Source organism: Felis catus, chromosome A2 (genome assembly GCF_018350175.1).
Source record: "Felis catus isolate Fca126 chromosome A2, F.catus_Fca126_mat1.0, whole genome shotgun sequence".
Taxonomy (NCBI): domain Eukaryota; kingdom Metazoa; phylum Chordata; class Mammalia; order Carnivora; family Felidae; genus Felis; species Felis catus.
The window spans coordinates 28839791-28867746 of NC_058369.1; the positions used below are offsets into that span (position 1 = coordinate 28839791).

The 27956-nt window shown below is 42.2% G+C and overlaps 2 protein-coding genes across 8 annotated transcripts in view; both read right to left on the reverse strand.

The window, feature by feature from the left end:
• FHIT (fragile histidine triad diadenosine triphosphatase) overlaps positions 1-27956 on the reverse strand; it is a 1423954-nt gene that overhangs the window by 1375803 nt on the left and 20195 nt on the right. For all 7 annotated transcript variants that reach the window (XM_045053133.1, XM_045053131.1, XM_045053132.1 and 4 more), the window contains exon 2: positions 9561-9609. The gene's annotated coding sequence lies outside the window, so the exon portion shown is untranslated. The remainder of the gene's footprint in view (positions 1-9560; positions 9610-27956) is intronic.
• LOC123384110 (translation initiation factor IF-2-like) lies at positions 19-16666 on the reverse strand. Its single transcript, XM_045053127.1, has 3 exons — positions 16661-16666; positions 12354-12355; positions 19-1086 (listed from the first exon to the last, which is right to left on the reverse strand). The coding sequence occupies exon 3, from the start codon at positions 1069-1071 to the stop codon at positions 235-237; it is 837 nt and encodes a 278-aa protein (XP_044909062.1). The 5' UTR covers positions 1072-1086; positions 12354-12355; positions 16661-16666; the 3' UTR covers positions 19-234.

Genomic DNA, 27956 nt, shown 5'->3' on the forward strand with positions numbered 1-27956 from the left:
CTTTTTCTATTTTGGGCCGCCTCTTCGTTTCCCCTGACTTTCCTGTTCTATTTTCTGTCACTACAGCTGCCAGGATTTTTGTTAGACGTTTATCTCTCTTTCGATCTCTTCGTTCCTCCTGTGCTTCCTGCTCTTTTGCTAGCCTAGCCTCCTGTTCTTCTGGAGTTTCCCTCTTGTTATATACCTTTTCTGCCTCCCTAACTAGTTCCTGCAACCCATAGGTTTGAATCCCATCTAGCCGTTGGAGCTCTCCTCTTTTCCTTGAATTATGGTCCTTACCTTGGCCAAATTGGTGGGCCGTTTCCCTGCCCCCTTGAGACCCGCCAACAGAGCCTGGCGATAGATTCGGAGACTCTCCCTACCTGGAGCCGTTTCATAGTCCCAGTCCGGGCGGGTGAGGGGGCCACGGCCAGACCGCCGCGGCCGCCGCCCGGGGCAAGGCGGCGAGACCAACGGCGCTCCGGATCCACAACCTCCACCCCCCACGACGGCCCACGGGACCGCGCGGCACGGGGCACCGCACGCGCAGCGGCGGGCGACGCCGCGGCGTCCCGCGGGCCGCCGCCGGGGCACGCATCCCCGGGGCGCAGCCCCGCGCGCGACTCGGCCTCGGCGCGAGCCGCCCCGACAGGGCAAAAGGGGGGCCGGGATCGCCAGCGGGGAGCGGGGGCGGGGCCGCGGCTCGGGCCCCGGACGCACGGCCACAGGACCGGGAGAGGAGGGGGAGGAGGAACTGGAGGCAGGAGGGGAAGTAGGGGCCACCGGGGTCAAGGCGGGGGCCAGGGGCGGATTATAGGGTGGAGGCTGTAAGAGGGGGTTGTAGGGCGGCGAGGACAAAGCGTCTAGGAGGAGGGAGTCCCTTTGGGACTCATCGGGAAAAACCGGTGTGGGCGGATCTGGAGTTTGGGTTGAGGCTCGGTCTTTTGAGGTTTTCAGGGGAAGAAGGGTAGATTGAGATAGGGGGTAGGAAGGGAGGAAGGGTTTCATCCATGCCGGAGGATTCCGAATGAGATCCTCCCAAGTGAGGATATAGGCTACTTGATCTGGATGACCTTGTGGTCCGGGATCCATTACCTTCGTCTTAACCTGTAATATAATAGAGAGGTCAAAAGTCCCATCCCGGGGCCACCCTACGGATAGGGTGGCCACTCTGATGAACAATAAGTTCGCCATCGACCTTTCCGAACCTCAAGGGAAAGATTGTGAGCTCTTGCTTGGACGTCCGAGAAATGAGTCAGAGTCAAAGTTAGAGGAGTAGTCAATGTCTGTCCCATGGCTGTGTCGTCCTGTCCTGTCCACGCGTCCACACCAGCACACTTACACACACATACACAAAGATGACTACAATGTCGACACAGACCAGACAACACAGACTAGACAACAACCAAGGAGCCGCGGCCAGGTATTCAGATTCAGATGGCAGGGGAGGCCTGCCTACGGATTTGGGGAGTCTGACGAACTTGTCAGTTCTCCCCTACAGACACCACCGAGGCGTCCCTCGGGGCTGGGGTGTGAAGGTTCAGGACACGTCTGTCCTCCTTCAACACTCCTACTGAGGTGGCCGGCCGGCCTCAGAATTCACAGTTCAGAGACAAAACATAGAACACAATACCTGTGTGTAGACAAAGGCACAGAAGTCTGTCTTCAGTCAGTCCGTCAGTGGCCCGGGCCGGAGAGTCATCCACCGACGGGGCCGGGGTTCTCTTGCCTTCCCTCGATTCCCGGCCAACGCACCAAATGTTAGGAGCCAAGCTCCTAAGCCCTATGGAATGAGAGTTGGCGCAAAGAACCACACGGCACTCCGACGTCGGCAGAGAGTCTTTACTGGTGCACCAGGGCTCCCCAGTGTTGGAAAGCGGGAGAGCCTCGATAAACGGGGTTACAGGTCTTTTATACCATTTTGAGTTACATTTGCATACAGGCTGGCGATAGGCTCTCTGCTCGGTGGTGGTTGGGGTTGTGGGTAATTTCGTCCCGGGGAAGCTTGGGAAATGAAGTTTCTTTCGGCTGATGCAACTTGGAGCCCGGGTTGCGAAGCGGCTGATGCAACTTGGGGCCCGGGTTGCGTAGCGGCTGGGGACTTTCCGACTAGGGTGGGGCGCATAAGCAGTTTTACAGAAGCGGAATGAAAGCGGTTATTTATGTAGCAAAAGGTGGGGGTTCTGACTTCTCAGGGCAAGTCTGAGTGTTTTCAGTTAAAAAGCAATCGAGGGGTGCCTGGCTGGCTCCTGATTTCGGGTCAGGTCGTGATCTCGCAGTTCGGGAGATCAGGCCCAAGTCGGTCTGTGAGCTGGCAGTGCAGAGCTTGCTTGGGATTCTCTCCCTGTCTCTCTCTGGCCCTCCCCAGCTCTTGTTCTGTCTATCTCTCAAAATAAATAAATAAACATTTTTTTTAAAAGGCAATTGAAACCCAGAGGATTTGCAACAAGCTCTTTTCCTAGTAGACAGGAACAAAGTCAGTCCTGTTTCATCAAAGTCCTTTCTGTGTCCCATTGTGTCTGAGTGGCCCAGCAAACATTTGTTTACCCCATATTTACCCTTTTTCATCTTCCTGTGAATTATATTTCTTCCCTTTTGAGTCCCAGACCCCCATGCCCTTCTCAAGTCAGAATGATACATATACCTCATTTTGCCTGACTGTTTTTGGAATCTCCATGTCTATGTGGATTCTCCATATGGATAAAATTAAATTTGTTTCCCTCTTGTTAATCTGTCTCATGTCAATTTGATTCTTAGTCTTGCCAGAAGGTCCTTGAATAGAACGGGGCATTCTTGCTCCCCGACATGTGCTATGGCAGACGTGTAACACTTCTGCATCAATGACACTAAGTGAGCAGACACCCCAAACACCACCAAGATAGAACTTCCCAACATTTTGAGGGGGAAAATGTAATGAGGTATGTATGTATGCATGATTAAAATTCAGGCATGCAACATTCAAAACAAGTTTTCAGAATTAAACCTTTAAATCAGAATGCAAAGTCGGTTTGTATTTTTAATTGGCTTGACATGTCATGAGCTCCCAAAGGACACCACATTGCCGACAATCCCCACCAGTTATTCAGTATATTCCTGCAAGTCCTGCTACCTTAGAAAGGGAAAATTAATTGTAAGATAGACAGTTCCATAGCTGGTGGACATTACTGAATATCTTCAAAAGCATTCAAATAAAAGGCAAAAAGAGAATGCTTTTATTTTAATTCTCTCTAAATAATGCCACACCCCTTCGTGGGAAATGGACTGTATTTACCTCAATGTGCTGTGAATTAGTGAAGACTGCATATAAAGAAACCAAGTACCCTATATGCATGGCACTTTAAATGGTTCAGATTCCCAAATAATACAAAAGCATTTTCAAGTCACACATGGGATATGAAGTGAAAATGTTCTTGGAGGAAATCTTCTCTAATAATACTTACCTACTTCAGAGGGTGCTGGGAAGCTCTATTAACACCAACAGAATACTTTTAGATCTTCAAATAAAAGGACTATAGAAATGCAAAGTATTATTATTATAGCTCTGAAATAATTTCACACCTAGGGATGAGAAAACCCCAGGCCAAATTTTACTGCTTCTCTCCTGCCTGATAAACAAGAAATGCCACAAGCTGGGGGGGGGTGGAAAGCAAATAGAACAAAGACATCAAAGTTTCTCTTTTCCTTGAGCTTTCTATTTCCTCCAGAAGTCATTTTAGGGGACTCAGGGAAAAAAAAAAATGAGTCCGTTTAAGGTCAGGGTTAAGTACAGAGACAATGTTCTCATTGCCTTTTTTTTTTTTTTTTTTAATCCAGATAAAGTAACTACCAACTGAGGTGAAAAAAATACACCTGTCCACTTCTATGGGGCATAGTTCCTCCAAAAGCACTGGCCAAACTTAAAAATGGCCTGATAAATCATTACCCGAATCACCTACCAGTATGATCTCACCTAGGAGGTCAGAAAGCAGCTGCTTTAACCAACAGCAGGATTTCTACTTAGCCACTGAGAGCACAAGACGGTCATTCATGGCCGCTGATGGAGGCGGTGGTGATGTTGCTGGTGGCCATGATGGGGAGGATGGTGATGACAGTAATGATAGGACATTAAGAAGAAAAGTTCTCAAACCCTGCTTGTCAATGGGATCATCTGTGGAGCTTTTTAAACGACAGGTTCCTGGTCCCCATTTCAGATCTACTGATTTTGTATCTGAAGAGAGACCTCAAGTCTTCATTTTGTTTTATTTTAACATGGCCATTAGGATAACAACTGAAGTGACAGTGCTTGCAAATCATGTCATGATTAAGAATACAGGCTGTGTAGGGGCGCCTGGTGTTTCAGTTGGTGAGGGTCTGACTTTGGCTCAGGTCAAGATCTCACAGTTCACGGGTTCAAGCCCCGCGTCGGGCTCTGTGCTGACAGCTCAGAGGCTGTAGCCTGCTTCAGATTCTGTGTCTCCCTCTCTCTCTCTGCCCCTCCCAGGCTTGTACTCTGTCTCTTTCTCTCTCTCTCTCTCTCTCTCTCTCTCAAAAATAAATAAAAGCATTACAAAAAAAAAAAAAGAATGCAGGCTTTGTAGACAGACTGGCTGTAGTCTAATCCCAATTCTGACACTTATGAGCTGTCTGACTGAGCAAAATACTTCAACCTTAAGCCTCAATTTATGCAACTATAAAATGGAAATGCCGTTACTAGCCACACCTCATAAGGAAGATGCCTAGGAAAGTAAGCAAATTTTGAAAGCTTATCTTAATTCCAAGGAAGACCAAAAGTCACATGTTAAAGAAAACGGTGCTAACCAGACCAATGTGATACGTATTACATACTGATTTAAACAAAAATTGTGAAAGAATTATGTTAAGAGGCTATGGGGACCAGAAGCAGTGAGGGTGGGGAGTGTCAAAGAGCTATTGCTCACACTGATACAGCAGGAAAACACAGTATAAGCACATTATTTGGAAACAGAGATAAACACCGGAAGTACCAGAGCTGAAAGTTGCCCACTGGGGGGTGGGAGTTGGAAGGGTGGGAGAAACGCAGGAGGAGGTAGGTGTTGCATTTTTCGATATTTGCTTTTTAGTGCTGTTTTATTCAAACCATGTACATAAGCCGCTTTGACAAAAATAAAAATGAATTTTAAAAGATAATTCATAATGTGTATAATATTATATGTCTTCACATACTAGGGTTAACATAAGGTTTTTCAGTCGACCCAAACCTGCTTTTTAGAAACTGATGGATATAATCCCTCCAAATGCACCACCAAAATATCCAGTTCTTGAAAGTGTGCCGTCACCACCTACTATGTCCCTGGTGCACTGGAAGTTCTAAAAAGGCATTTGCTGAATTGAACTGAGGATGGCAGAAAGACATGTAAATATAAAGAAAGAAGTTCCTCTGTGCCATCAAGGTCACATCAGGAAAGAGGCAGCAGCTTCACCTGGGGTGTTTGAGGTGAATGGAATAAAGGGTGTGGGAAAGGGTAAGGGAAGCCAGAAGGGACAGTCTAGTACCGTGCAGGTAGCAAAAACAAAACTGTCGCTACCCCAGACTTAAAGGGGCAAGGAGAAGGAGCAGTTCCCAGAGAGCAGCGGGAGCTTTAGCCACAGAAGAGGGGCCCTTGGCCGGAACTGTGGCCCTCCTTAGAGGGTTATAGTCACTACCAACCAAAGTGTGGCAAGGAAGGTAGGGAATAATATTCTAACCTTGAATTCTTGGATTTTCACCCAGTGCCTTCCATGGGCTAATGCAAGAAAAAGCTGGAGAGCTAGGAAGCCCAGGTAATGCTGACAACAGAGGTTAGCCCCCTGGGGCACAGAGCCTTTCAGAGGAGCAAGAAGCTGGAGGCACAGAGAATACCCAGCACAAGCAGTAGGCAGAGTTCTGTTTTTATTTTTTATTTTCTTGAAGTTTATTTATTTTTGATAAAGAGAGAGACAGAGCACGAGCAGGGGAGGGGCAGAGAGAGAGAGGGAGACACAGAATCCGAAGCAGACTCCAGGCTCTGAGCCGTCGGCACAGAGCTCGACTCAGGGCTCAAACTCACACACCTTGAGATCATGACCTGAGCCAAAGTCAGGTGCTCAACCAACTGAGCCACCCAAGTGCCCCTGGTTTTATCTTTGGTTTTAAATTTAAGTCCCTTTTCTACTCAGCCTTCTAAAAAAATAATAATAATAACAAATAAAAAGTAAAAAGCCCTTGATTTTTCAATGTGTTTAATAAATATAAGTGGCATCATCATCATCACCTAACACACTGATGTCACGCAGCATTTGATAGCTGGCTAAGCACTTTCACACACGTTGCCTTTACGTCATCCCTCAAAACAGCTCTATGCGGTAGACAGGGCAAGGCTTACCCTGATTTTACAGGTGAGGTTAAGACCTTAAGAAAAGTTAGGTATTTTGCCCGGAATCATAAAGTTACCAAGAGCAGAGCCCAAGCTCTTAACGATTCAGTTAGGGCTCTTTCCACCCATACAATGCTGGCAAGCTACTTATTCACAGTGAGGAGTGCACAATTGATGTTCCTGTGGGGGGGAAAAAATCATCAACCAACTTTGTTCTAGGCACTGCACAGAACACAGAAGCAGTCAACAAACAAGACACCAGGGGAAATGGAGCCCACTTGCCCATTCCGTTGTCAAGAAACCACAAGCAATGCCAGAGACGAAAATAATTGAGTTTTCAATCACATTTTACACATCACTGAAAAGAAGGTGTTCAGTAGGGCAAGAAAAGTGTTCAACAGAGGAATAAAAACTCAGGGAAAAGCAGAAGAATATCTCACAAGTTTTGTTTTGGGAGGCTGGAGTAGGCAGAAGGAAATCACAGTCCCTTTACAAGCCACCTGCCACAGAGAGATCAGGGCCCCAGAAACTGGAGGGAAGACCTCTCTGCTTCTCTTGCCCTTTCCACCTCTACCCCTGCGTATACACACATCCTTTGAGAGCTCAGAAAAGCAGCCACAAGTGACTTCTTTGTGCCAAACAAAGGAGTAGTGGGAAGTCCAGCAAAATAGCCCATTTTTGAAATACTAATTGAGAACTCTGCATCTTTTGTGACCTACTGCAAAATGTTCAGTTACTTGCCCATGAGGGAAGAAAGTAATGAATGGTATTTTAATTGTAAACCTCCAGACATCCTCCATTTATTCCAAATCTAGCTCCCTGATGTGTAAGCTACTCTACCAGTTTAGGCTTCTGTAGTTGCAAAGCAGTAGAAGCCAGTTGGCTAATTTGAGGATTATTGGAAGGAAACTAGGGACTCAGCAAATCCAAGGCAGACTGGAAACTAAGGCTTAGCAACCATCAGTCACCGAGACAGACATGGAGACTGGGGAACGGGAAGAGCTAAGGTGGTCCCAGAGTGGAGTAGATATTTTCAGAGCAGAATGCCAACTTGGAAAAAGGAGAAGAATGCCGCAGCTCAAGATTCAAGCTCGTGCTTGTACACGAGCACCCACCTAACCAAGCTGGTGATCACGCCCCCAGCCCTAGGCTGAGTGTAGACTCCTGGTTACAGTTCCATTAATCAAATCACCTTAAAAGGAAATAAAGGTGCTGTCAGGAAGGGGAAACACATAAATACTGGGAAAGAAAGCGGAAGGACAGAGAAGTCCCTCTATACTTACCAAGACTCCCTTCAAAAATTCCTTAAGAATCTAACTAGCTAGCAGTTAGATCACTAATTTCTTAAGACGACATTAATTAGTAACTGTCTACACACAGCCAAAGAAAGTGTTTACCCTGACGCCTACAAACTTTCAACCTGACAACATTTTACTTCCAGAGGTCTCACGTCTCACACAACCTGAAAGCTCTCTTTTTGTGTGATTCCGAAAGAGAAGGCAGAATTGGTCCTTCTCTAGGCACGACATGCTCTTCAGAAACATCCTGAAGCATCCAAAAAGCACAGACTTGTCAAAATGTCTGATGAATACATTCAGAAGGGTGCTGATTTGATGACAATGACGATGATGGGAATATTAGGAAGAGCAGCTGCAACTAACATGTACTGAGTAGTTGTCATGGGCCAGGACAGAGTAATCCATCTACCCTCTGCAACATCCTATGAGGAAAATAGTATTATAACCTCCTTTTCACAAACTAGGAAAGTGAGACACAGAGCGGGTAAATGATGCATCCATGGTCCAATAGCTAATAAAGGCCAAACCGGGACTGAATCCATGTCTGACTCCAGAATACCAATTTAACAACAGATTTTTGCTGAGAGCAGAGGAAATGGACTGTGCTGGGTGAAAACCCTCTCCAAGAGAAATGTGAGCCCCATAACTGTACCTAAAGATCGCAAGGTTCTCAAGATTGCTACAATATCACCAATTCCAAAAATTGATGAGAATTTATTTCTAAGAAGCTATCAAGATGTGGTGCAACGGTCCAGAGATAGGCAGAGTTATATGGCTGAAAGCCATTACAGAAGAAGTCCAGGCCAACCAGCTTTCATGGGCTGGAGTTTAGTCATCCCAAAGCAAATCCTCAAAACTGTGTTTTTATAGCTTGTTTTGATCATTCAAGAGAAGTTTTCTCCAATTTGCCTGTAAAATTCTTCTTCACCCTCAAAATAAATATTAAAAACTCAGACCCAGAAGTAGATTTGTCATAAAGTTGGGAATAACTTAAAATACAAGGTAAATCAAAATGGCTTTTCAACTTTAACTAAAGTGGTCACGGTCATGATTGCTGTAATAAAAACGACAGGAAAAAAACCTAAAATTGTCAAAAACATAATTGATGATGAAAACAAATGGAAAATTATGGCATATTTCACCCTGGCCACCAAAGACTCTTGATGAAACTGCAGCCCTATAATTCCCCAGAATGAATTCTTTAAATTAAAATACTTCATGCAGAACAGAAATTAAACAATGAATCAAAGAACAATGCCATGTAGTGGTATGCGTATAAATATACCTAGCAAAGAGGAAACAATTACATTTTTTCCATGTAAAAAACCAACTCGATTTTAATGTGTCACAGAAAGGTGTTAGGTACTTTTCCCATTGCTTCCCACTTGGAAGTTCATTTCCGGTAACTCACTTAGGGTCCACAGAGACTGGGCAGGATGAAATTAGCTACACCAAACTGGCTGGCTTTCTCCTTCCTACAAAACTAGGTCCTCCACGCAACTGCACAACTGACTTGCGTGATAAATTTCATCCAGCCCAATTCAAATGCCACTCTGCATTTTAGTTTAAATGCTTTATTTGGCCAGCTGGTTTTATTTAACCATCGACTAGAAGCAGTACGAGTGCATTCTTTTTCCATCTAGCATTAATCTTAGTAAACTTAGCTCCAGTGGAACGTCTTAACTGCTAAGAAGAAAGCAAAAGTCAGCAAGCATACAATTGCATTTGGCTACCCTCAGCACATCATTTTATTTCCTCCTGCTCTCTGCTAACTATTGCTCAGCACTTTTGCCTAAGAGGGAGGACAAGCAGGTGGTTAAGGAAGTTGTCCTGTCAGCTATATCTTTAATCCAAGTGTTTAAATCTCTGAATAAAAGAAAAATCAATGTTGTAAAGGCAATGTTTGTCAAGGCCATGTAATAAATACACTTACCTTTACAGACTGTTCTCAATGGATTTTCCTCCTTTGCTGAGCTTCAAAGCTACAAAAAGATAAAAACGAAAGTAGTGAGTTATCTGCGAGTAAAACACCAAACATTTTCTCTTCGAGTCTCCAAGTAGAATCTCCATATGCCATGGTATGTGGTGCTGGCCAAAGAAGCCACTGATAAAACCCATGCCTTGTACCTCCCTCGCAAAGAGGCCAATAAAAGACACCCTCATCAAGTGCACACATCTACCCAGAAATGAATCACAAAAACCGGCCAGACCTACAGTGTTTTGGGTTGTGAACTCCTCAACAGAATGGGAATGGTTTATAAAGTGCAGAGATGAAAATGGAATTAAACGTTATGCAGCACACACAGTCTGACCAGGAATTTTATTTGCTTACTTCTTTCATTGTCATCTTTCTTGCACACTCGACTTCCATTTCTCTGCCAAGTTTTATGTGGGGAAGCCTGTTCCATATACACAAGGTGCATGGCCTTTTCAATCTAGACCTCGCCACTTGTTCCCATGAGTACAAATATGTAAGCTGACAGGCGCAGTCCCCTTTCTCACGGTAGAGAAAAGCCCCCCAAACGGAGGAAACCCCGCTTGACATTTCAAATAAAAATCTGACTTGTTAAATTAAACTTCCTGTGACTAAACCATGCCACATACTGAGCACACACGGGTCCACATGACAAGAGGTGTGGTACATTATGGTTTTGTTTTGTTTTTTTTCTTAAATGTTTATTTTATTCTTGAGAGAGAGACAGCACAAGCAAGGAAGGGACACAGAAAGAGGGGAACAGAGAATCTGAAGCAGGCTCGGTGCTAACAGCAGAGAACCCAATGTGGGGCTCGAACTTGGGAACCACAAGAACATGACCTGGGCCAAAGTCAGACATTTAACCAACTGAGCCACCTAGGTGCCCACGTTCTAGTTGTTAAACAATATGGCAGTCCACCCTTATTGGAGGTTTCACTTTCTGTGTTTTCAGTTACCACCAGTCAACAGTGGTCTGGAAGTAGATGATCCTGCTACTGACAAATTATCAGAAGGTCAAAGTAGCCTAAGGCCACTCATGGTGCCTACGTCATTCACCTCACTTCACTGCATCTCACCAGCCTCTTATCATCTCACGTCATCACAGGAAGGGTGAGTACAGCACAATGAGATATTCTGAGGGAGATCAGAACTGTTGCTCATCTCTTACTATGCCTAACTTATATACCAAAAAAACATAGTATATACAGGGTTTGGTATTCACAGTCTCAGACATCCACTGGGGGTGTCAGAATGCACCCTCAGTCAATAAGCAGGGATCTACTGTAGTAATAACATTTCAAGGGGCTGATTCTATATCAGTACATCATTACTCATATGATGACTCCATGTGGTCAAAAATAATGGAAATATTGCCTCTTTCTGTCATTCTCAGCTAGGTCCCAACATCCCCTACAGGTGTAATAGTTGGCAATGGCCAAGTAATTCATGGTTTTCCCATGGTTCTTTCTCTTTTCCTTCAGTGCCCTAAGTACCTGCATTATTAGCTCTTACCAAAGAACCTAATACCACTGATGCATGACCACTAAAGAACATAACCAAACTTGGGCTGTGATGTAAATCTTGGAATATTAATGCAGGAGATAAAGACCCTCTATGAGACAACATCAGAAATTTCCCCTTCCCCCTGTATTACATGGATTGCAATAGATTTGGGGGAAACATAATTTGGAGAAGACTAGATAAAATAGTATAATATTGCATTTTGCAAAATATAAGAGATTTTTGGTCTGACAACTGCCTTTCCATTTTAAACACACAGAAATGCTAAACAAAATATGATGATAATTTAAATACATATATATCCAAATAGTCAAGTTCAAAAGAAAGGGAGAAGACAAATATGAAAAGAAAATGAATGTAAATTTTCGAGAATGAGACATGAATCCTCTTGAAAAAAAAGCACCCCAAGACCTCAGCAAGATAAATAAAAGCAAATCCACAGGTAGATACATCAGAAAGAAACCACAAAACACCAGAGATAGAAAGTCTTAAAGTCAATCAGAGAGAAAAAACAGACTCCTTGCAAAACAACTTGTCATCAGCAAAAATAAAAGCAAGGCAACAACGGAATAACATGTTCAAAGTACTAAGGGGGAAAAAAGTTCAACAAAAATTCTATAGCCATGCTAAACCAATTATCATGCAAGAATGACAAAGAAATAAGGACATTTTTCAGGGGGGAAACAGACTGTTTTCTGTTTACAGTAGTGGACTTTTGCTGAAAGAAATACTAAAAGACATAATTGAATAAAAAGGAATTGAACCCAGATGGAAGGAATGAGTATCAAAAAGCGATGGTAAACAAAGAAATTAGCAAGCATGATGGTTAATCTAGTTACTTTAATAATAAATAATGGGTATTGAATAATAATTACTAAGCCTTGGTTGTAAAAAACCAACAACAATAATTTTTAGGGTTTGCAAATAACGAGAAATGAATGGTTGGCTATAATTATATGGAATAAGTGAGGGGAATGAGGAAGAAACAGATACTGATAAATTGTTAAAGATATGCATTAAAGTTACCGACCAACTTGTTAAGGATAACCAGCATTTCTTGCTCTATGTATATAACCAAAGACACCCTTGCATAGATGCTCACAGAGATGCATACAAGAATGTTTAGAGCATCATTGCTAGAATGCCAAGAACTCCTGAAAACAACCCAAACATCTATCAACAGTACAATGAATACATACATTTTTACAGTCTTACAATAGGGTATTATACAGCTTGGAAAAATCAGTGAAATAGTTACACACATCAACATCTATGTCTCTCAAAAATATGATATAAAACAAAGAAGCAAGTCATAGAAGACTAAATATATTATTCCATATATACAACATGTTCAAAATGACAAAAATACATATATCTTGTTTTAGAATATAACAAAAGTGCCAAAAACCATAAAGAAAAGCAAAAGAGTGATTTACACAGAATTCAGGCTACATTTAGCTTGAGGGCAAGGGAGGAGATATAATAAGAAGCATTGGGGAAGATTCTGGAATATGGTAATGCTCTATTTCTTGGCCAGGAGAGAGGTATCTCTATGTTCAGTTTATTATTTTCCATAATAATTATAATATAGTACAATAACTATAAACAACTGTAAATACGCACTTCCAAAAATTATTTTGTATGTATGCTCTATTTCACAATTTTAAAACATGTACGAGTAATCAAAAGAATAGAAATGTCCAAACCAACTAAGGGAACAATATAGTGAACAGAAAACTCAGCCAATTCTCTACAGAAGACTGGAATGGAAGCAAGCAAGAAGCAAAGGAAAGCACAATGCATAGAAAATACAAAAGGAAATATTTAAAATAAGTTCAAATATGTCACTAATCAGAGTAAATGGACTAAGTACATCTGTTAAAATAAATTTTTTAAATGGATATTTTTAAACTTTGCTATATGATGTTTACAAGAAACACATCTAAAACATAAAGAGAGTCTGAAAGGAAAAGTATAGAAAACTATACACCAAGCAAACAGGAACCAAAAGAAAGCTGAGACCTTCACTGGGGCTGTCAGCTGAAATACCTACATGTGGCCTCTCCATGTGCCTTGAGTCCCCCAACATGGTGGCTGGGTTCCAAGGGCAAGAGTTCCCAGAGAGGGAGTCAGGCAGAAGCTGTATTCTTTATGGCCTAGGCTTGGAAGTCACTTGAACACCATTTACATTTAACACCATTTGTGACAGGGCACTCACAAACCCCCATGGAAACTCAAGGAGAGAGAAGAAAGGCTCCAACTCTTGGCAGGAGGAATACTGGTCAGTGCTCAGCGAGAAGAGCACACGGGACTGGATAGATGTGTTGGTGTGACCACCTGTGGAAAATGTAACCTGCCACGGCATTCTTTGCAAGTACACGTAGAGCATAAGCCACACGGACCACATGTTAGGCCCCAAAGGTAGTCTTCGCAAACATCAAAAAACAGATACCAATCAAAGTTCTCTGATCACGGTACGTTAAAGTTAGATGTCAATTATGAAATCATATTTTAAAAACCTGTGTTTGAATATTATAATCTTCAGGACAGTTTCCCTTGCAGAGCTGGGGTTGGACGAGACCACTGAACGAATCCCACTGCACAAGGGTTCTCATCTGAAGCCCAAATCACCACTTTGGTTGTGGATTATTGAATTTGAGGTGCCTGAGAACTATCTAAAAGAAATGTCCAGGTAGGGAGTTGGATATGTGTCTCTGTGACTCAGAGAGGAGGTTTGGGAATGGTGAGTTATCCAGGCGTAGTAAGTAATGTGATGTGAGTATGGATGTGGCTGTCCAGGGAGACGGTACCAAGTAGGAAGGGAAGATCTGATCCTTGAGGACTTTCAACATTTAACACCTGTGTTGAGGAGGATGCTGCCCATATAGGAGAGAGAATAGTTGCCAGAGAAGTAAAACAGAAACCATTAAGTGTCACAGAAAGGTCAAGTGATAAAAATACTAAAAATGCCCAGCGTGAAGGTCACTGAGGAGCCCAGTGAAAACTTAGACTAGTTGAGACAGAATTCAGTTGGGAGTTAGTTACGAAATAAGTGGAAATTAAAATGAAGACAAATAAGGACAAATTGTAGACATGTTTGGATGTGAAGGAGAGGAGAGAAAATACCAACAGGAAGTAGATAAAGGACAATGAGAGTTTCTTTGTATAGTTTATAAACGGGGAAAAACCTGAGTGTCAGGGTGATGAGAAGATCCAGTTGAGACTACGAGGCTAAAAGCAGAAGAGCAAGAGAGGGTAACCAGTGCGACAGGTTCCCAGAACGTCAAAAGGGACAAGTGGTGAGACTGGTCTTCCAAAAGAACTTTGGGCTCATCCTGGTCATGTAATTTCTTGTGACAGGCATGCATGGGATTGCCTCAACTTATTACTTTCTCCTGCGTGTATGTTTTATCACCTTGATTTGCATCTAAACTCTTCAAGACCCAGGACCTTTATTGTTCAAAGCAACCTCACCTGCCCGTGCATTGTGAGCCCCAGATTCTATACCTGCACCAAATCCTCCTTCAGTAAACACTTGTGGAGTAGACAAGTACACGTGGATTCCACAGTCTTCGTGTACACCTCTGGCACCCAAGCATTTTCCACATAGGTCTATGTATCCAGAGCAGGAGCAGGTCAGGATCAGGAAACTCTGGTTTCAATGCCCAAAGTACACATCTCTGGACAAAAGTCAGGAATACCCACCCAAAGTAGTCCTCTCCTTCCCACGTTTGCCTTGACCCAAAAATCCAAGGACCTAAACTTCTCTAGGCCATGAAGACATGTTTACCTGCAGCTACAATGTGGTACGCCACTTCCTACTCCCCTCAGGCCTAGCTCATCCCCATTTTGTTCTAGAGCAGACAGACTCTGTCTGACCTCATATGACCCTCATATGACCTCTTGCAAGACAGACTAGCTTTTGATCAATCCAAATAGGTTTGGGCTTCAGCTGCTCCTAAAAGACACAAAAACGGAAGCAGAGCAGTATGGGCAAGTTAATACACTGATTTATCTTGGTGGTTTTTCAGAGGACAGCCACCTAGATAGTCTTCACCAACCCCAAGCCCCTCATTCCATGACCTAGCTCCCAGCCCCCTGAAAAACCAGTCAGCATTTAAACAAGCATTGTTCTCAAATAGAGAAACCTTCTTTGCAATTCATCATCTCCCAATTGAAACCTAGGTCTGGGAACCATTCAACTGCACCTTAACATGGCCAGGAACTGAGGGATTTCCCCCTCATTGTTCGCATTCTGCAGCCCTGGCCTGACCTGACTGCCACAGGAAGGGATTGGTTATTGACCTTTAAGTCTTTAACAATTACCTACATATCTGGGAAAGAAGTCTTTTCAGTCGGGAATGAAGACCAGACACAAGAATGAAGACACTGAATAAAATCGGCCCTTGTTTTCCTTCTTAGGCTACGTTCAGTGAGCTGTTACTGCCTGCCAACAAATTATTGCAACATCCTTTCAAATGATAGCCAATTTTCAACTCAGAGAAGATTCTTAAACCTTTTTCTATGTATCGGTGAAAACCAGGCAGCTGGAAAACATAGCCCTGGTTAAACGACCTGATGATGAATGGATATTTTAAACACATGGAATTATTTGTAAATCTGCATACTGATTTAAACACTCACAAGAAACAGCAGCAAGGACACTAGAAACTTGACATTTCTCAGGTATATTCCTAGAAGTTTTATTTCAGTTTGTATGTATGTATCTCTATTAGAATTTCTAATTCAGAATCTGTGAAACTGATATATTTAGAGTTCAGAGGGGTGATTAGAATAATTCTTAGTTTTGTTATTCACCTAGAAAGCTGAGCAATACTGTCAAAATACATATGGAAGTCTTTCCACTAGACCTTAAGTTCAACAAAGATACAGACAACATCTATCTTGTTCTGCACTGAATCTACATCCTCTACAACAGTATCTGGCACATAACACACACTCAATAAAATTTGCTAAATAAAGGAATATTGTAAGTTTGCTTTACTATTAAAATTGAAAATTCTTTTTTATTAAAGATCTGTTTTTGAAAGAGAGCATGCGAGTGCAAGTGGGGGAGGGGCAGAGGGAGAAGGAGGGAGAGAATCTCAGGCAGACTCCATGCTCAGCACAGAGCTTCACGCAGGGCTCAAGACTGTGAGATCATGACCTGAGCCAAAAGCAGGAGTCAGACACTAAGCCACTCAGGCATCCCAAGATTTTTTTATTTTCTAAGTAATCTCTACACCCAACATGGGACTTGAACTCATAGGCCAAGATTGAGAACCACACACTTCACCAACTGAGCCAGCCAGGGGTCCCTAAAATTGAAAATTCTTAAGTTAGGGTTAATTTTGTTTATTTTTGTTCTTTTTTTTTTTCCTTTTCTTAATTTGTACCCTAGGGCTTTCGTAAGATGAGAAGATCTCTCTATACAGAAGCCTACACTTCTGTGGCCACACACACACACACACACACACACACACACACACACCCCACACCATCGCCACACCTGTTCAATGCTGTCATATTTGCCAGACATCGGAAAAGCAAATTTGCCAAGAATATGAGCTCTGGAAAATCATTAGGTGACGTCCAAGGAGCTGCATACCAATCAGCCAATAATTAGCATGTTAAAATTCAGAGAGCTAGTGACGAATCAAATTGCATGAAATCTCGGGGAGCATGACCCTGGCCAGGTTAGTGCCCTGGCTATGGGAAGGCAGTGGCATTGTCTGACCAGCCAGACAGGACTGGGAAGTACCATGGCCACTCTAATCCCAGGGGGAGACACTCTGACAATGTGACATTTGCACAGGGATGCCCTAACGTGGCCCCACTATGTTTCCTCAAAATGGGATGACATTTCAAGTCAAACAGCTCTGATCCCAATAGTACAAACCCTCCCCAAACTCGAATATAACCTGATTTTGAGAAAAACAGGGTCATCTCAGAGAGAAACTGGGGTTGCCCAGAAGCAATGTAAAAATAATCAATTTTTAAGGAAGGTCAAACCAGATATTCAGTGTTTAACCTCATTTGTTATCATTCCATCATTACATAGACCTCAGAGAGCCTTCGTCTAAAAACCCGTTCTCATTTGAGCAAAATCCTGTTCCCGGAGCATCCACACTGGATACTTTTTAATGAATGCTGAAGCCAGTTACAAAATTGAGCTACCAAAAGGTGTGGAGAGTGACTGTTAGTGCACTGTGTCCTCACCAAACCCCTGCTGTCTGGAACTGCTGTCCACATGCGAGTCTGTCCAAGGATGTATGGCCACTGCTGTTCCTGCTGCTTCCAGCCTATCTAAGGTCACCTTTCTTACATGGCTGATTCATTCTAAAGGAAGAAACACAGAGGTTGGAGAACACCAACTCCCCATTTTGGTTTCTGCAGTGCCCATACGCCTGGGGGAACACACTTAAAAAGAGTCCAGGATGAAGGGCCCATCCTCTAACCAGGCCCACCCGGCTCTTAGGGTAAATGCTCTGCCTCCACCACATGGCCTGTGTGTGCCTGGTTGGAATATGTTCCCACTCCAAGCCAACGGTGACTGGCCCACCAGCTCCCCCCCCACCCCCCACCCCCATTCCACTACAGGGTCAGGCAGCAGCCTGTGCTCCTCCTGGCTCGTGGCCCGATGCTCCGATAGCCCAGCTACGTCACTGTGGAGAGGGAGTCTGGTTGTGCCCTCCTCTGAACTCTCCATCTGGAAGATTCTCTGGCCTCCTTCCCTCTCATTTTTAATCTGACAGACACTGCTGGACAGGGAAACTCAGAGCACACCAAAGTTCATTTTCCCTTCCCTGCTTCTCGGCTGGCTTAATCACAGGGGCAGAACGAGGTTGGCGTGGACCGGGATGCCAGGAATTAAATGAGGGTCCCTGACCACTGGATCGCATTAGTCCTGCCTTCCAAAGTCTTAATTAGTCTTCCTCTGCCTGGCACACCCACTTGCCTTTGGAAAACAGGAAGGTGGCAGAGTAAGATGCCATGTTCACAGCAAGTATTCCACAAAATATTGGTTGAGAAGGACGGTCGCAAATGCCTGCTGGCTCAGGGCTTTGCAACAACAGTCAGTTTTGAGGTCTGGGCCCCAGCGGCAAGATTTCTGCTCCCCTTTCTAATGCAAACTGTTATGCAGTGTTACCCTGAGTGATATTCAGACCCTAGCTCAATTTGGAAGCAAAATGATCTTAACAAACAGTGGCAGACTTACAGATAGGCTGCTGAGTCTGGGGACCAAAATAAAGGACAAAATGAAGAAAAAAAAGAAAGTGAAGGATTGATGGCGAATGGAGAGAGGAAAACGAACAAAGAGAAATGAGGAGGATTTCGGGACTACATACCTCAGCTCTACTACTCCGAAATGAGCTGTGAACATACCAAGGACCCAGGGGTGGAAGCAATGTGGGGGAAATCACAGAAAGGAGACAGAGCAACAAATTTGGGGATTTTGATGCTGGAACAGATTCGGGGCTAGCGGTGAAATAGATGCAACAGTAAGTAACGTTTGAGAGGTTTCAAAAGACAATGAGTCTTAATTCCCTTCTGTTTTGCACCTCTTGAATTAAAGTGAGACACCAAAATTTGCTATTTTTCTAAGAGGACATTGACAGATACAACGGAAACTCTGAATACATTTTTTCCCTCTGCATTCATTATCTCTGGCCCTTATCCACAGGCCTACTGCAGACTAAATTGGATTCTGGATCACTGGTACTGAGGCGCTGCAATTAATTAACAATAAAAACATAATATTTATATCCAGGCCTAACAACATCTGACATTTAAACTATTCTGCCAGTCGGGCAAATTCCATTCGACAAATTTTCATTTTAATGAACATGACAGGCCATGGTTTACATGATAGGCCAAGGAGCAGGACGGAGTTGATCTCCTGGCATGGGTTCTCAAGGCCTGGCCACGCTGCAGGAGAAACAAGCTGGGGAACTGTCAGAGAAACAGAAATACCAGATCCCCGGTCCCACGCAGACAGACCAAGAACACACGGCCCACAACAAAGATCCTAGCAGGCAACTGTCCTTGTTTCCTGTGCAGGCTCAACGTTAAATACCTCCTGCTCCTTATGATCCACTGGATAATTTTCCTATCTTCGGGCTGCTGACATTTTCTTTGGGGCACGAAAATCCCTTAGTCCTTCCTAATTAAAAAGTGATAAACGTTTTGCAAGGCGTCCAATAATGTGCAAAGTACACAAGAGTTGGAACTGATGCAGCTTTCTCAGTTGGCACAAGACTGGCCTTCCGTGTTTTGCCAGATGGTGTATCTCAGTAAGTCCCCAATCCCTGACTCAAGCGAGGGGCATTGTCAATATGATGCTGAAGCAGAGACTATCTTTAAATGCTATCTTATTTTACATTATACCAATGCCAAAGGCCTAACATTTTTTTCTTCCTTGCTGGAACTTTCACAGCTAAAGAAGTTTTCATTTTTCTGTGACTCATTAGTCAAGCCAACAGGAAGAAGATGGTAGAGATGAGGGGGAAAAAATTTCAATTCCCTAAGAACCATGTAAATTCGCTGGAAACCAACATCAGAGACCAGATCTCCCAGCCTGACCTCTTAACACTCCTCTGTGGGTTACGGGTCACAGGGCCCTGGGTGAGATGGTGTAGAGTTCTCCAAACCTGTCTTCACTACCCCAAAAATGTGGATGTAAAGGACAGAGTTAAGGATGAAAAATGCAAAGGAGGGCAAGGCAATTAGACAGAAGCATAACAGATATGGGAAAGAGCCAGTAGAAAACTAACAACAAAATGTCAGTAGAAGCCTTTCTTATTGGAAAGGCCATATATTTCTAGTTCAGTTATCTAAAACAGTCTTTATCCTAGCTTTTAAATCAATTCAAAGGAAATGAAATAAAGTTCCAATTTAAAAGTAAGACTTCTTTGGAATACGGATTTGGTTCTTGGGTTCCAATTTCAGCAATTGAAACAGCCACCTTCATGGCGACTTGTCTTCAAACTGTAGCTCTGAATAGATCCAAAATGGTGCCGATGTTCCATGTGTATGGTCATGATACCAGAACATTAAATCTTGAAAAGATAACAACATTCCCACTGTTATAACCCAATTTGGAATTATTACTGGTTTCAGTTAAGGTGACAACCCACATGTAGCTAGTAAACATACACACATGTACACACAAAGGTTACAGTCATCATCACACATTTGAGGACATTACATCCATTCCCTCATATATAACATTAGGAGAAAAGTGCTATTCAGAACTCTACTGCACACTGAGGAAAGGGTAATTAGAGATAATTGGCCTCCTGAAGAGGTGAGGTCCAAGGTCATAGGCAGGTAAAGTGGCAGAGTTGAGGTACCAAACCAAGCCCGAGCCAAAGCTCTACACAACACAGTGGCATATGATGGCATCCGCAAGGGAGATGGCATGAAAGAATTGATTCTTTTGGCAATAGTCAAAATATCTTTTAAATATCAGGTATAAAACATTTTCAGCCCACCAGATGCTTATTTAATTTTAAAAAATCAATTTTTATGGAGCTGCTATGTTTGTTAATGCCTGGTTATGTTCCTGAAAAAGAAAAGCCTTACGGAGAAAAAGATGCATTTCTTCAAGTTGGGAAGAAAAGCAAAACCCTAACTAGATTGAACTGAAAATGTTTGACATTACACAAATGAACAGAATCTATAACTTTAACATGCCTTTGCGGGAGGCATGTTCTAAAATGGTCATATCAAATTCAGAACACAAAAGACTTAACATGCTTACTGTCGTAAACAAAGGCATTTGGTTAAATGAAAGTTCCATCAAAGCTTAATAACCAAATTCAAGTGAACACAAAGTAAAGGGTTATATACTTTCTGCGGTTTCAGTAATAGCTAATCTAATAATGGTAAATGGAGGGTTATTGTTGATTCTTTTGCCTCTGTGTCATAAATTAGATAAAGCAACCTGGCAGTTACAGTACTTTGGAGTTTTATTTGACTAAGTGATTTTAAAGCTATCTCAAAATATAACAAAGCCATGACTTGAATGATTGCTGAACTGCACCTTGCTTTCCATCACCACGTTAGTACTTCTGACCAATGTTAAGTAAGTAAAAAGCTTCCTGTGAACTAAAACTATTCTGTAAAGCTCTGTAACTGACCATTTAGAAGGCAAAGTGTCATTGATGCAGTATCATCTGACATTCTGTTTCACCAGGGCCAAGCTTGTAAAATATAAACTATAAGACCGGTCAAGGGTTATTTGTTTTCTGATGCAAAACTTGGGAACAGTAGAATTTCTCTGGCTAATGATTTTTCATAGCACATTTCCAATTTTCTACCACAGTTTATTGATCTGGAATACTAAAACAGTTTTCTTCCCTAGCTACAGAACATACAAAGCCCGAGCCCTAGGTCCCATGGGTTGTACTCCAAAGGTAATGGTGGTGGCCTCTCATCGGTGGCTGAGGAGTGGCAACACGAACCAAGGCGTTTTTCTTACTGAAAGAATGTTCCGGTCGAATACTAGGCCTTTTGATAACAGGAAACACTCCCCTCGCCTCTGCACTTGGAGAGGAGACTCGACACCTGCAGTTGTGAGAGCCGATGGGTTGCCCTTCACAAAAGCAGTCTATTTTCCTGCATTTTCCCCTTGTGCCCTGATATGGTTACTTTCAATTACCCTGATAGCCCAGGAAGAAAAATATCCCTCTCTCCATATTTCATTCACATAATAAGAATCTGCAAGCTGTTCTGTATGACAGATGAGGACTGTGAGCTGAAGCAACTTGTTCCGCCTGTCAGCCTCCAAGAACCCACAGCAATGAGATACAATCGTGATGACATTACTAGAGAAGAAGTGGGTCAAATACATGGTCACTTTAAAACAGAATGTCAACTGTTCTTTCCACTCCAGTAATTTGATGCAGTGGTCCCCTCTCCCTCCCCAAAAAAACAGAAAGAAGAGAAAACAGTACTTACCGCCATTAGCGTGCGCCTGCACATGTACGTGCACACAAGTGCATGGATGCAACTATTGTTAAAAGCATTGTTCCTATAAGCCTTTAAATGACTTTTCCAGCCTCTGACCAATCAGTCAACAAAACTTTTTCAAGTGTCTACTATGAGCCAGACACTAAACTAGGTAGAGTGTTGAAAAGAGGCATAGACCCTGACTTGCAGAGTTTACAGTGTGGGGTAAAGGACACACATTAACAAAGCTATTGAAATGGATGCAATGAAGGCTGCAAGTGAAGTTCAAGGTACTGAGGGGGCTTACAAAATAACTAACCAAGCCTTGTGGGTCAGAAAAAATTTCCCTGTGGAAGAGACATTTAAGCTAAGGTGTCAAGTAGAATTAGTAGTTGGGTAAGAGGTGAGAGGGAAGAGTCCCAAGCACAGGGCCTTTGTTTTCAAAATGTTTCCTTTCGAAGAAACCAAGGCCTCAAGATGCAGTAGAAAGTACAATGGAATAGAGGAAGCCATGAAGTCCACCACTGGGAGTCAGCATCTTTTCACTGTTTTAACCCCTCTTTTAAAAACGTAATTAAAAGAAACATTTTAGGAGTGCCTAGGCAGCTTGGTCAGTTAAGCACCTGACTCTTGATTTCAGCTTAGGTCATGATCTCATGGTTCATGAGTTCTAGCCCTGCTTTGTGCTGACAGTGCAGAGCCTGCTTGGGATTTTCTCTATTTCCCTCTCTCTGCCCCTCCCTCGCTTGCGCTCTCTCACGATCTCTCAAATAAAATTTTAAAAACCTTAAAAATAAATAAAAGAAACATTTTGGAAAGCACTAGTATGCCTCAGTCCTATCTTACCACATAAGGGCAAAAGTTAATCATAACCATGTCTTCTTGCTGATCTAAATATTAAGGTAGATTTTACCTAAAAAAAAAATATAATTGATCTTGAGTGTGCTGGTTAAAGCCCATGGGTTATTTTAAAAAAACATGTTTTGACAGCAGTGAAACTTGCAGCATGTACAACACTAAGAGTCTAAATGTGTTCAGGGTACAAGAACATGAAAATTAACACAAGCAGTGGTAAATGTGGTTTATAAAAAAAAAAAAAAAGAAAGAAAGAAAGAAAGAAAGAAAAAGACTCCACCAATGATATTCCCCAAGGGTGGAAATTAAGGAGGAAGAGGTTCTCTTCTCTAATATTTGGTCATGAAAATCCATGAAATTTGTTCTTGCAAAAAAAACTGCTTTGGATCATCATTCATCCCTCTTACAGCACACAACTTTTTTTCATGGGTTTAACAACTTGGAACAGAGAGGGAAAACTGGATTTATTCATAAGAATGCTTGCCCTTTCCACTAAACCCCAACGTGTGACGATTGGACTATTTTCTTTCCAATCTCAAAATGCATCCTCAGAATCCAAAATCAATCAAAATTGCATTTAACTGAGTGCTGAATTTGGCCCTAAAAACTCAATGACCGACTAGGGCTACTGGTATAGGGAGTTTGTTATTGTTGTTGTTGTTTTATGTTTTTATGTACTAATTACCAGCAATTACTTTAGCAGTTGCTCTAAAATGAACACAAGCCAGGGCTACTTTTATTTGTTTGTTTGTTTGTTTTTAATGTTTATTTATTTTGGAGAGAGGCAGAGACAGGGCGTGGGCCGGGGAGGGGCAGAGAGAGAGGGAGACACAATCTGAAGCAGACTCCAGGCTCTGAGCTGTCAGCACAGAACCCAATGCAGGGCTCAAATCCATGAACCGTGAGATCATGACCTGAGCTGAAGTCAGATGCTTAACCGACTGAGCCACCCAGGCGCCCCTGTTTGTTTGTTTTATATTAATAGTTTCAGGTGTACAATATAGTGATTCAACAATTCTATACATTACTCAGTGCTCATCATGATAAGTGTGCTCTTAATCCCCCTTCACCTATTTCACCCATCCCCCCCACCCACCTCCCCTCTGCTAACCATCAGTTTGGTCTCTATAATTAAGAGCCTATTGTTGGATTCAGCTCTTTTTTTGTTTTGTTTCTTAAATTCCACATATGAGTGAGATCATATGGTATTTGTTTTCCTCTACTTATTTCACTTAGTATTATACCCTCTAGATCCATCCATGTTGCTGCAAATGGCAAGATTTCATTCTCTTTTATGGCTGAGTAATATTCCATTGTGTATATATATCACCTCTTCTTTATTCATTCATCAGTCGATGGACACTTGGGTTGTTTCCATCTTCGCTATTGTAAATAATGAACAAAGGCGTGCATATATCTTTTCAAATTAGTGTTTTCATATTCTTTGGGTAGCAAGCCAGTTGCAGAATTGTTAGATCATATGGTAATTCTATTTTTAATTCTTTGAGGAACTCCCATACCGTTTTATGTAATGGCTGCAAGAGTTTGTATTCCCACCAACAGTTCATGAGCACTCCTTTCTCTCCACATACCCACAACTAGGGCTACTTTTAAAAAATACAGTATGCAGAGGCGCCTGGGTGGCTCAGTCAGTTAAGCATCCAATTGTTGATTTAGGCTCAAGTCATGATCCCACAGTTCACGAGACAAAGCCCAGTGTCGTGTTCTGTGCCAACAACACGGAGCCTGCTTGGGACTCTCTCTTTCTCCCTCTCTCTCTCTCTCTGTCCCTCCCCTGCTCATATCATCTCTAAATAAATAAATAAATAAATAAATAAATAAATAAATAAATAAATAAATAAATAAAACCTTTTTTAAAAATACAGTATGCAAACCATAGAGAATCCTGTTGCTTAGATCCTATCAAGAGTTCAAACTGGAAGGCATATTTTAAGAGGAATCCTGGCCAAGTTAGAGAGTTCGTCCAGGAGTGTAGCCAGAATGGTGGAGGGTTCTGAACTTCACATAAAGAACAACTGAAGTACCTGGAGATTCAGCCTGGCAAAAAGTAATGAGAGACACAAAAACCTGCCTTCTTACATTCAATGGATCACTCATTGATAAAGACATTCCTTTTGATTGAGCACTTCCTCTGCACAAGGCACTGAGCAAGACAATAAAGATCCAGCACTGAGCAAGAAACCTCCAGTCTTTCTTTTATCATGTGGAAGAGAAAATAGACTTTTTCTGTGGCACTTCCCCGGACACAGTATAGCAGAGCAGAGCACAGATTCTGGAATCAGAGCACTAAAATCAAAGTCTTGTAGGGGGCCAAATGGTGGCCCCCAAAGAGATATATCCGAGTCGGAGAGAAGAGGAAAAGACACAGAGAAGGCCAAGTGAAGGAAACAGTTTTACAGCTACAGGCCAAAGAATGCCTGGAGCCACTAGAAGCTAGAACAGGCAAGGAAGGGTTCTTCTCTACAGTCTTTTGGAGGAGCACACAAGGGTCCTGAACTGTGACATTTAATTCCTTAAAAAGTACGCAGGACATGATTTCCTATAGGAGCTACCACCCCTCGGATAAGAATGGAGGGGTTGCTCTTTACCCAAACTAGACCATGAACAATCTTACAATCAAAGCTAGGGGGGCTAGTGAGTTTTCAAAGAAGATACCCCTACCTTTATCACTCTCTCCCTTCTTGCATTTAGAATACTTCAGACACTGCCAGCTACACCCTGGGAAGCAAAGTCAAAATGTGCAGCAGGCCAGGCAGTAGGTCTGGGAAATTAAGATATAGCTGCCTGTTCCGATTAGTGGTATTGCTGCAGGGCCAGAATATCACGGTTCATTTGGGCCTGGTTTGGCTGAAAAGATACAAGCCTCAAATAAGGCTAGACAGTAAAATAGACAAAACTATGGAGCATTCACATAATGGAACATTATACAGCAGTCAAACCAAATAAAGTAAGGTACAGAATAGTGTATGTTGCATGTTGCTTTTTTTGTAAAAATAAATAAATAAATAAAAGAAAGAAAGAAAAAGGAGAGTAATTTATACACATATTTTCCTACATACACTAAAAATACCGAAAAATTTTAAAAGAAACTAACCAAGGTGACAACCCTAAGGGAAATGGGGGCAGAGATAGGAGTATGGGGACAGAAGCAGAAGCAAAACTTTCTTTTTGTATTGTGTTGATTTTTGAACCATAGGAATATATTACCTACTCAGAAAAACATTTAAGTCTACTGAAAATAAAAAAAAATAAAACAAGGTTATAATAACTCACACTGCAGGCAGTAATGATACATATGAAGAGGGCAATTTGATGATATACATCAAGGACTCTAAAATTAGACCCTGGACCTAGTGATTCGACTTCGGAAAGGAATTTAAGGAAAAAGTGAAAGATTTGTATATACACACACATACACACATTCTTACACACAGAGATGTTCACTACAGAATTATCTGTCATAGTTAAAATTTTGAGAAAATTTTGAAAAAATAATCAGTCCAAGAAATTATGGAACATCCAAACAATTGAGTGATAGGCAGCTGTTAAAAAGTATGCCAAAAACAAATATCTTAGCAATACAGAAGAAATATTCATAGAGTATTTTTGAAATAATTCATTAATTTTTCAGTAAAATTGGTAAAGCATTTACCAGGTGCTCTGCATTGAGATGGATGCTGATTAAAAACTCCAGTTATGAGGCAGTACATCAGTGGGTAATCCCGCTTTTTTGTGCATTTATAACTAAACTGGAAGGATAAACACCAAAATGAGAACAGTGATTACCTCCTGGTGGTGAGATTACAGGTGAAATATATTTTCTGTAATGGTCATACATTACTTCTACAATAAGAGCAAAAAGCATCACTTTTTAAAATCAGGCTAACAACTCCTAGGATCAAAAATGAATCACTTCCATCTCTCTTCCCTCAGCCCTCCCTGATTCACTGAACACAAGCAAGGTGTCTCCTTCAACCACAGCCATCCAGTGATCAGTAAGAAAAAGCCAAGAATACTGTAGATATCTCCTTGACATCTCTGAGCTGCCGCAACCCACCTGTGCCCTCCCCCACCATTTCTAGGTTTCTTCTTCTGTGGAAGAAATAATCCTCTGTTTTTTTAAGCCGCTCTAAGTTGCATTTGCTGTTACTTGCATCTGAAGGCATTCTGAGCTGACAGGGTAACATACTAAATAATGAAGGCCGTGTTATGGCTGGGATGGATAGTCCAAAATGTTTCTTGTGATCACCAAGTTGAACCTGTAGACTGATGTTAATTACCTCACAAGCTTCTGGCTCCATAGTCTTCTCTGAAGTTCTTGGGAAACAGAACACAGGAGAAGCTGTTAGTGGGGAGTCCAGGCACCCAGGGAGCACTACCTATAGTGTGAAGTATAGAAAAACTGGGTAGCTACTCCTACCACATACAAGATGACCCAGCATTTCCGCTTCAGAGAACGCATCCTAAGAAAAGAATCATGGATGTGATGATGCATCCACGCAAATATTCTTCATTAATATATATCAGAAAGAGAGGTGGGCAAAACCTAGTGCTGAACAATTGGAATAGAAAGGAAAATTGCATGTTCTAACAGTGGAGTACTTTGCAGTCATTAAGGCCTGGGAATATGCACTCAATACACTGATGAGTGAAAAACAGGTAGCAAGGTGCTATGTAAATTCAGAAACCAGAACAAACAAATTTATACATGTAATAAAAAAGGAATGAGAGTATCCACTGAAATATTGATAGTGCAGTCACAAGGGGGGTAGAATGACAATGTTATTTTATTTTTGAGCATTTGTCTTTTTGTTTAAGCTTCTAAAATAAATGTATTTTCTTATGCAGCGGGTAAGAAGATTTTTTTTTTTAATGTCCCCTTTTCATAGAATAATGTGGGCCCTCCGACCAAGATGTTGGCCTCATCAACACCAACTTAGTCTAATAACTGCCTGCAGATCCAATGGTGTTAACAAGAAACAATTTATATTTGTGTTTTAAACA

Excerpts from the sequence above, each read along its gene's own strand:
- LOC123384110 (XM_045053127.1), bottom strand. The coding sequence starts at position 1,071 with ATGGATCCCGGACCACAAGGTCATCCAGATCAAGTAGCCTATATCCTC.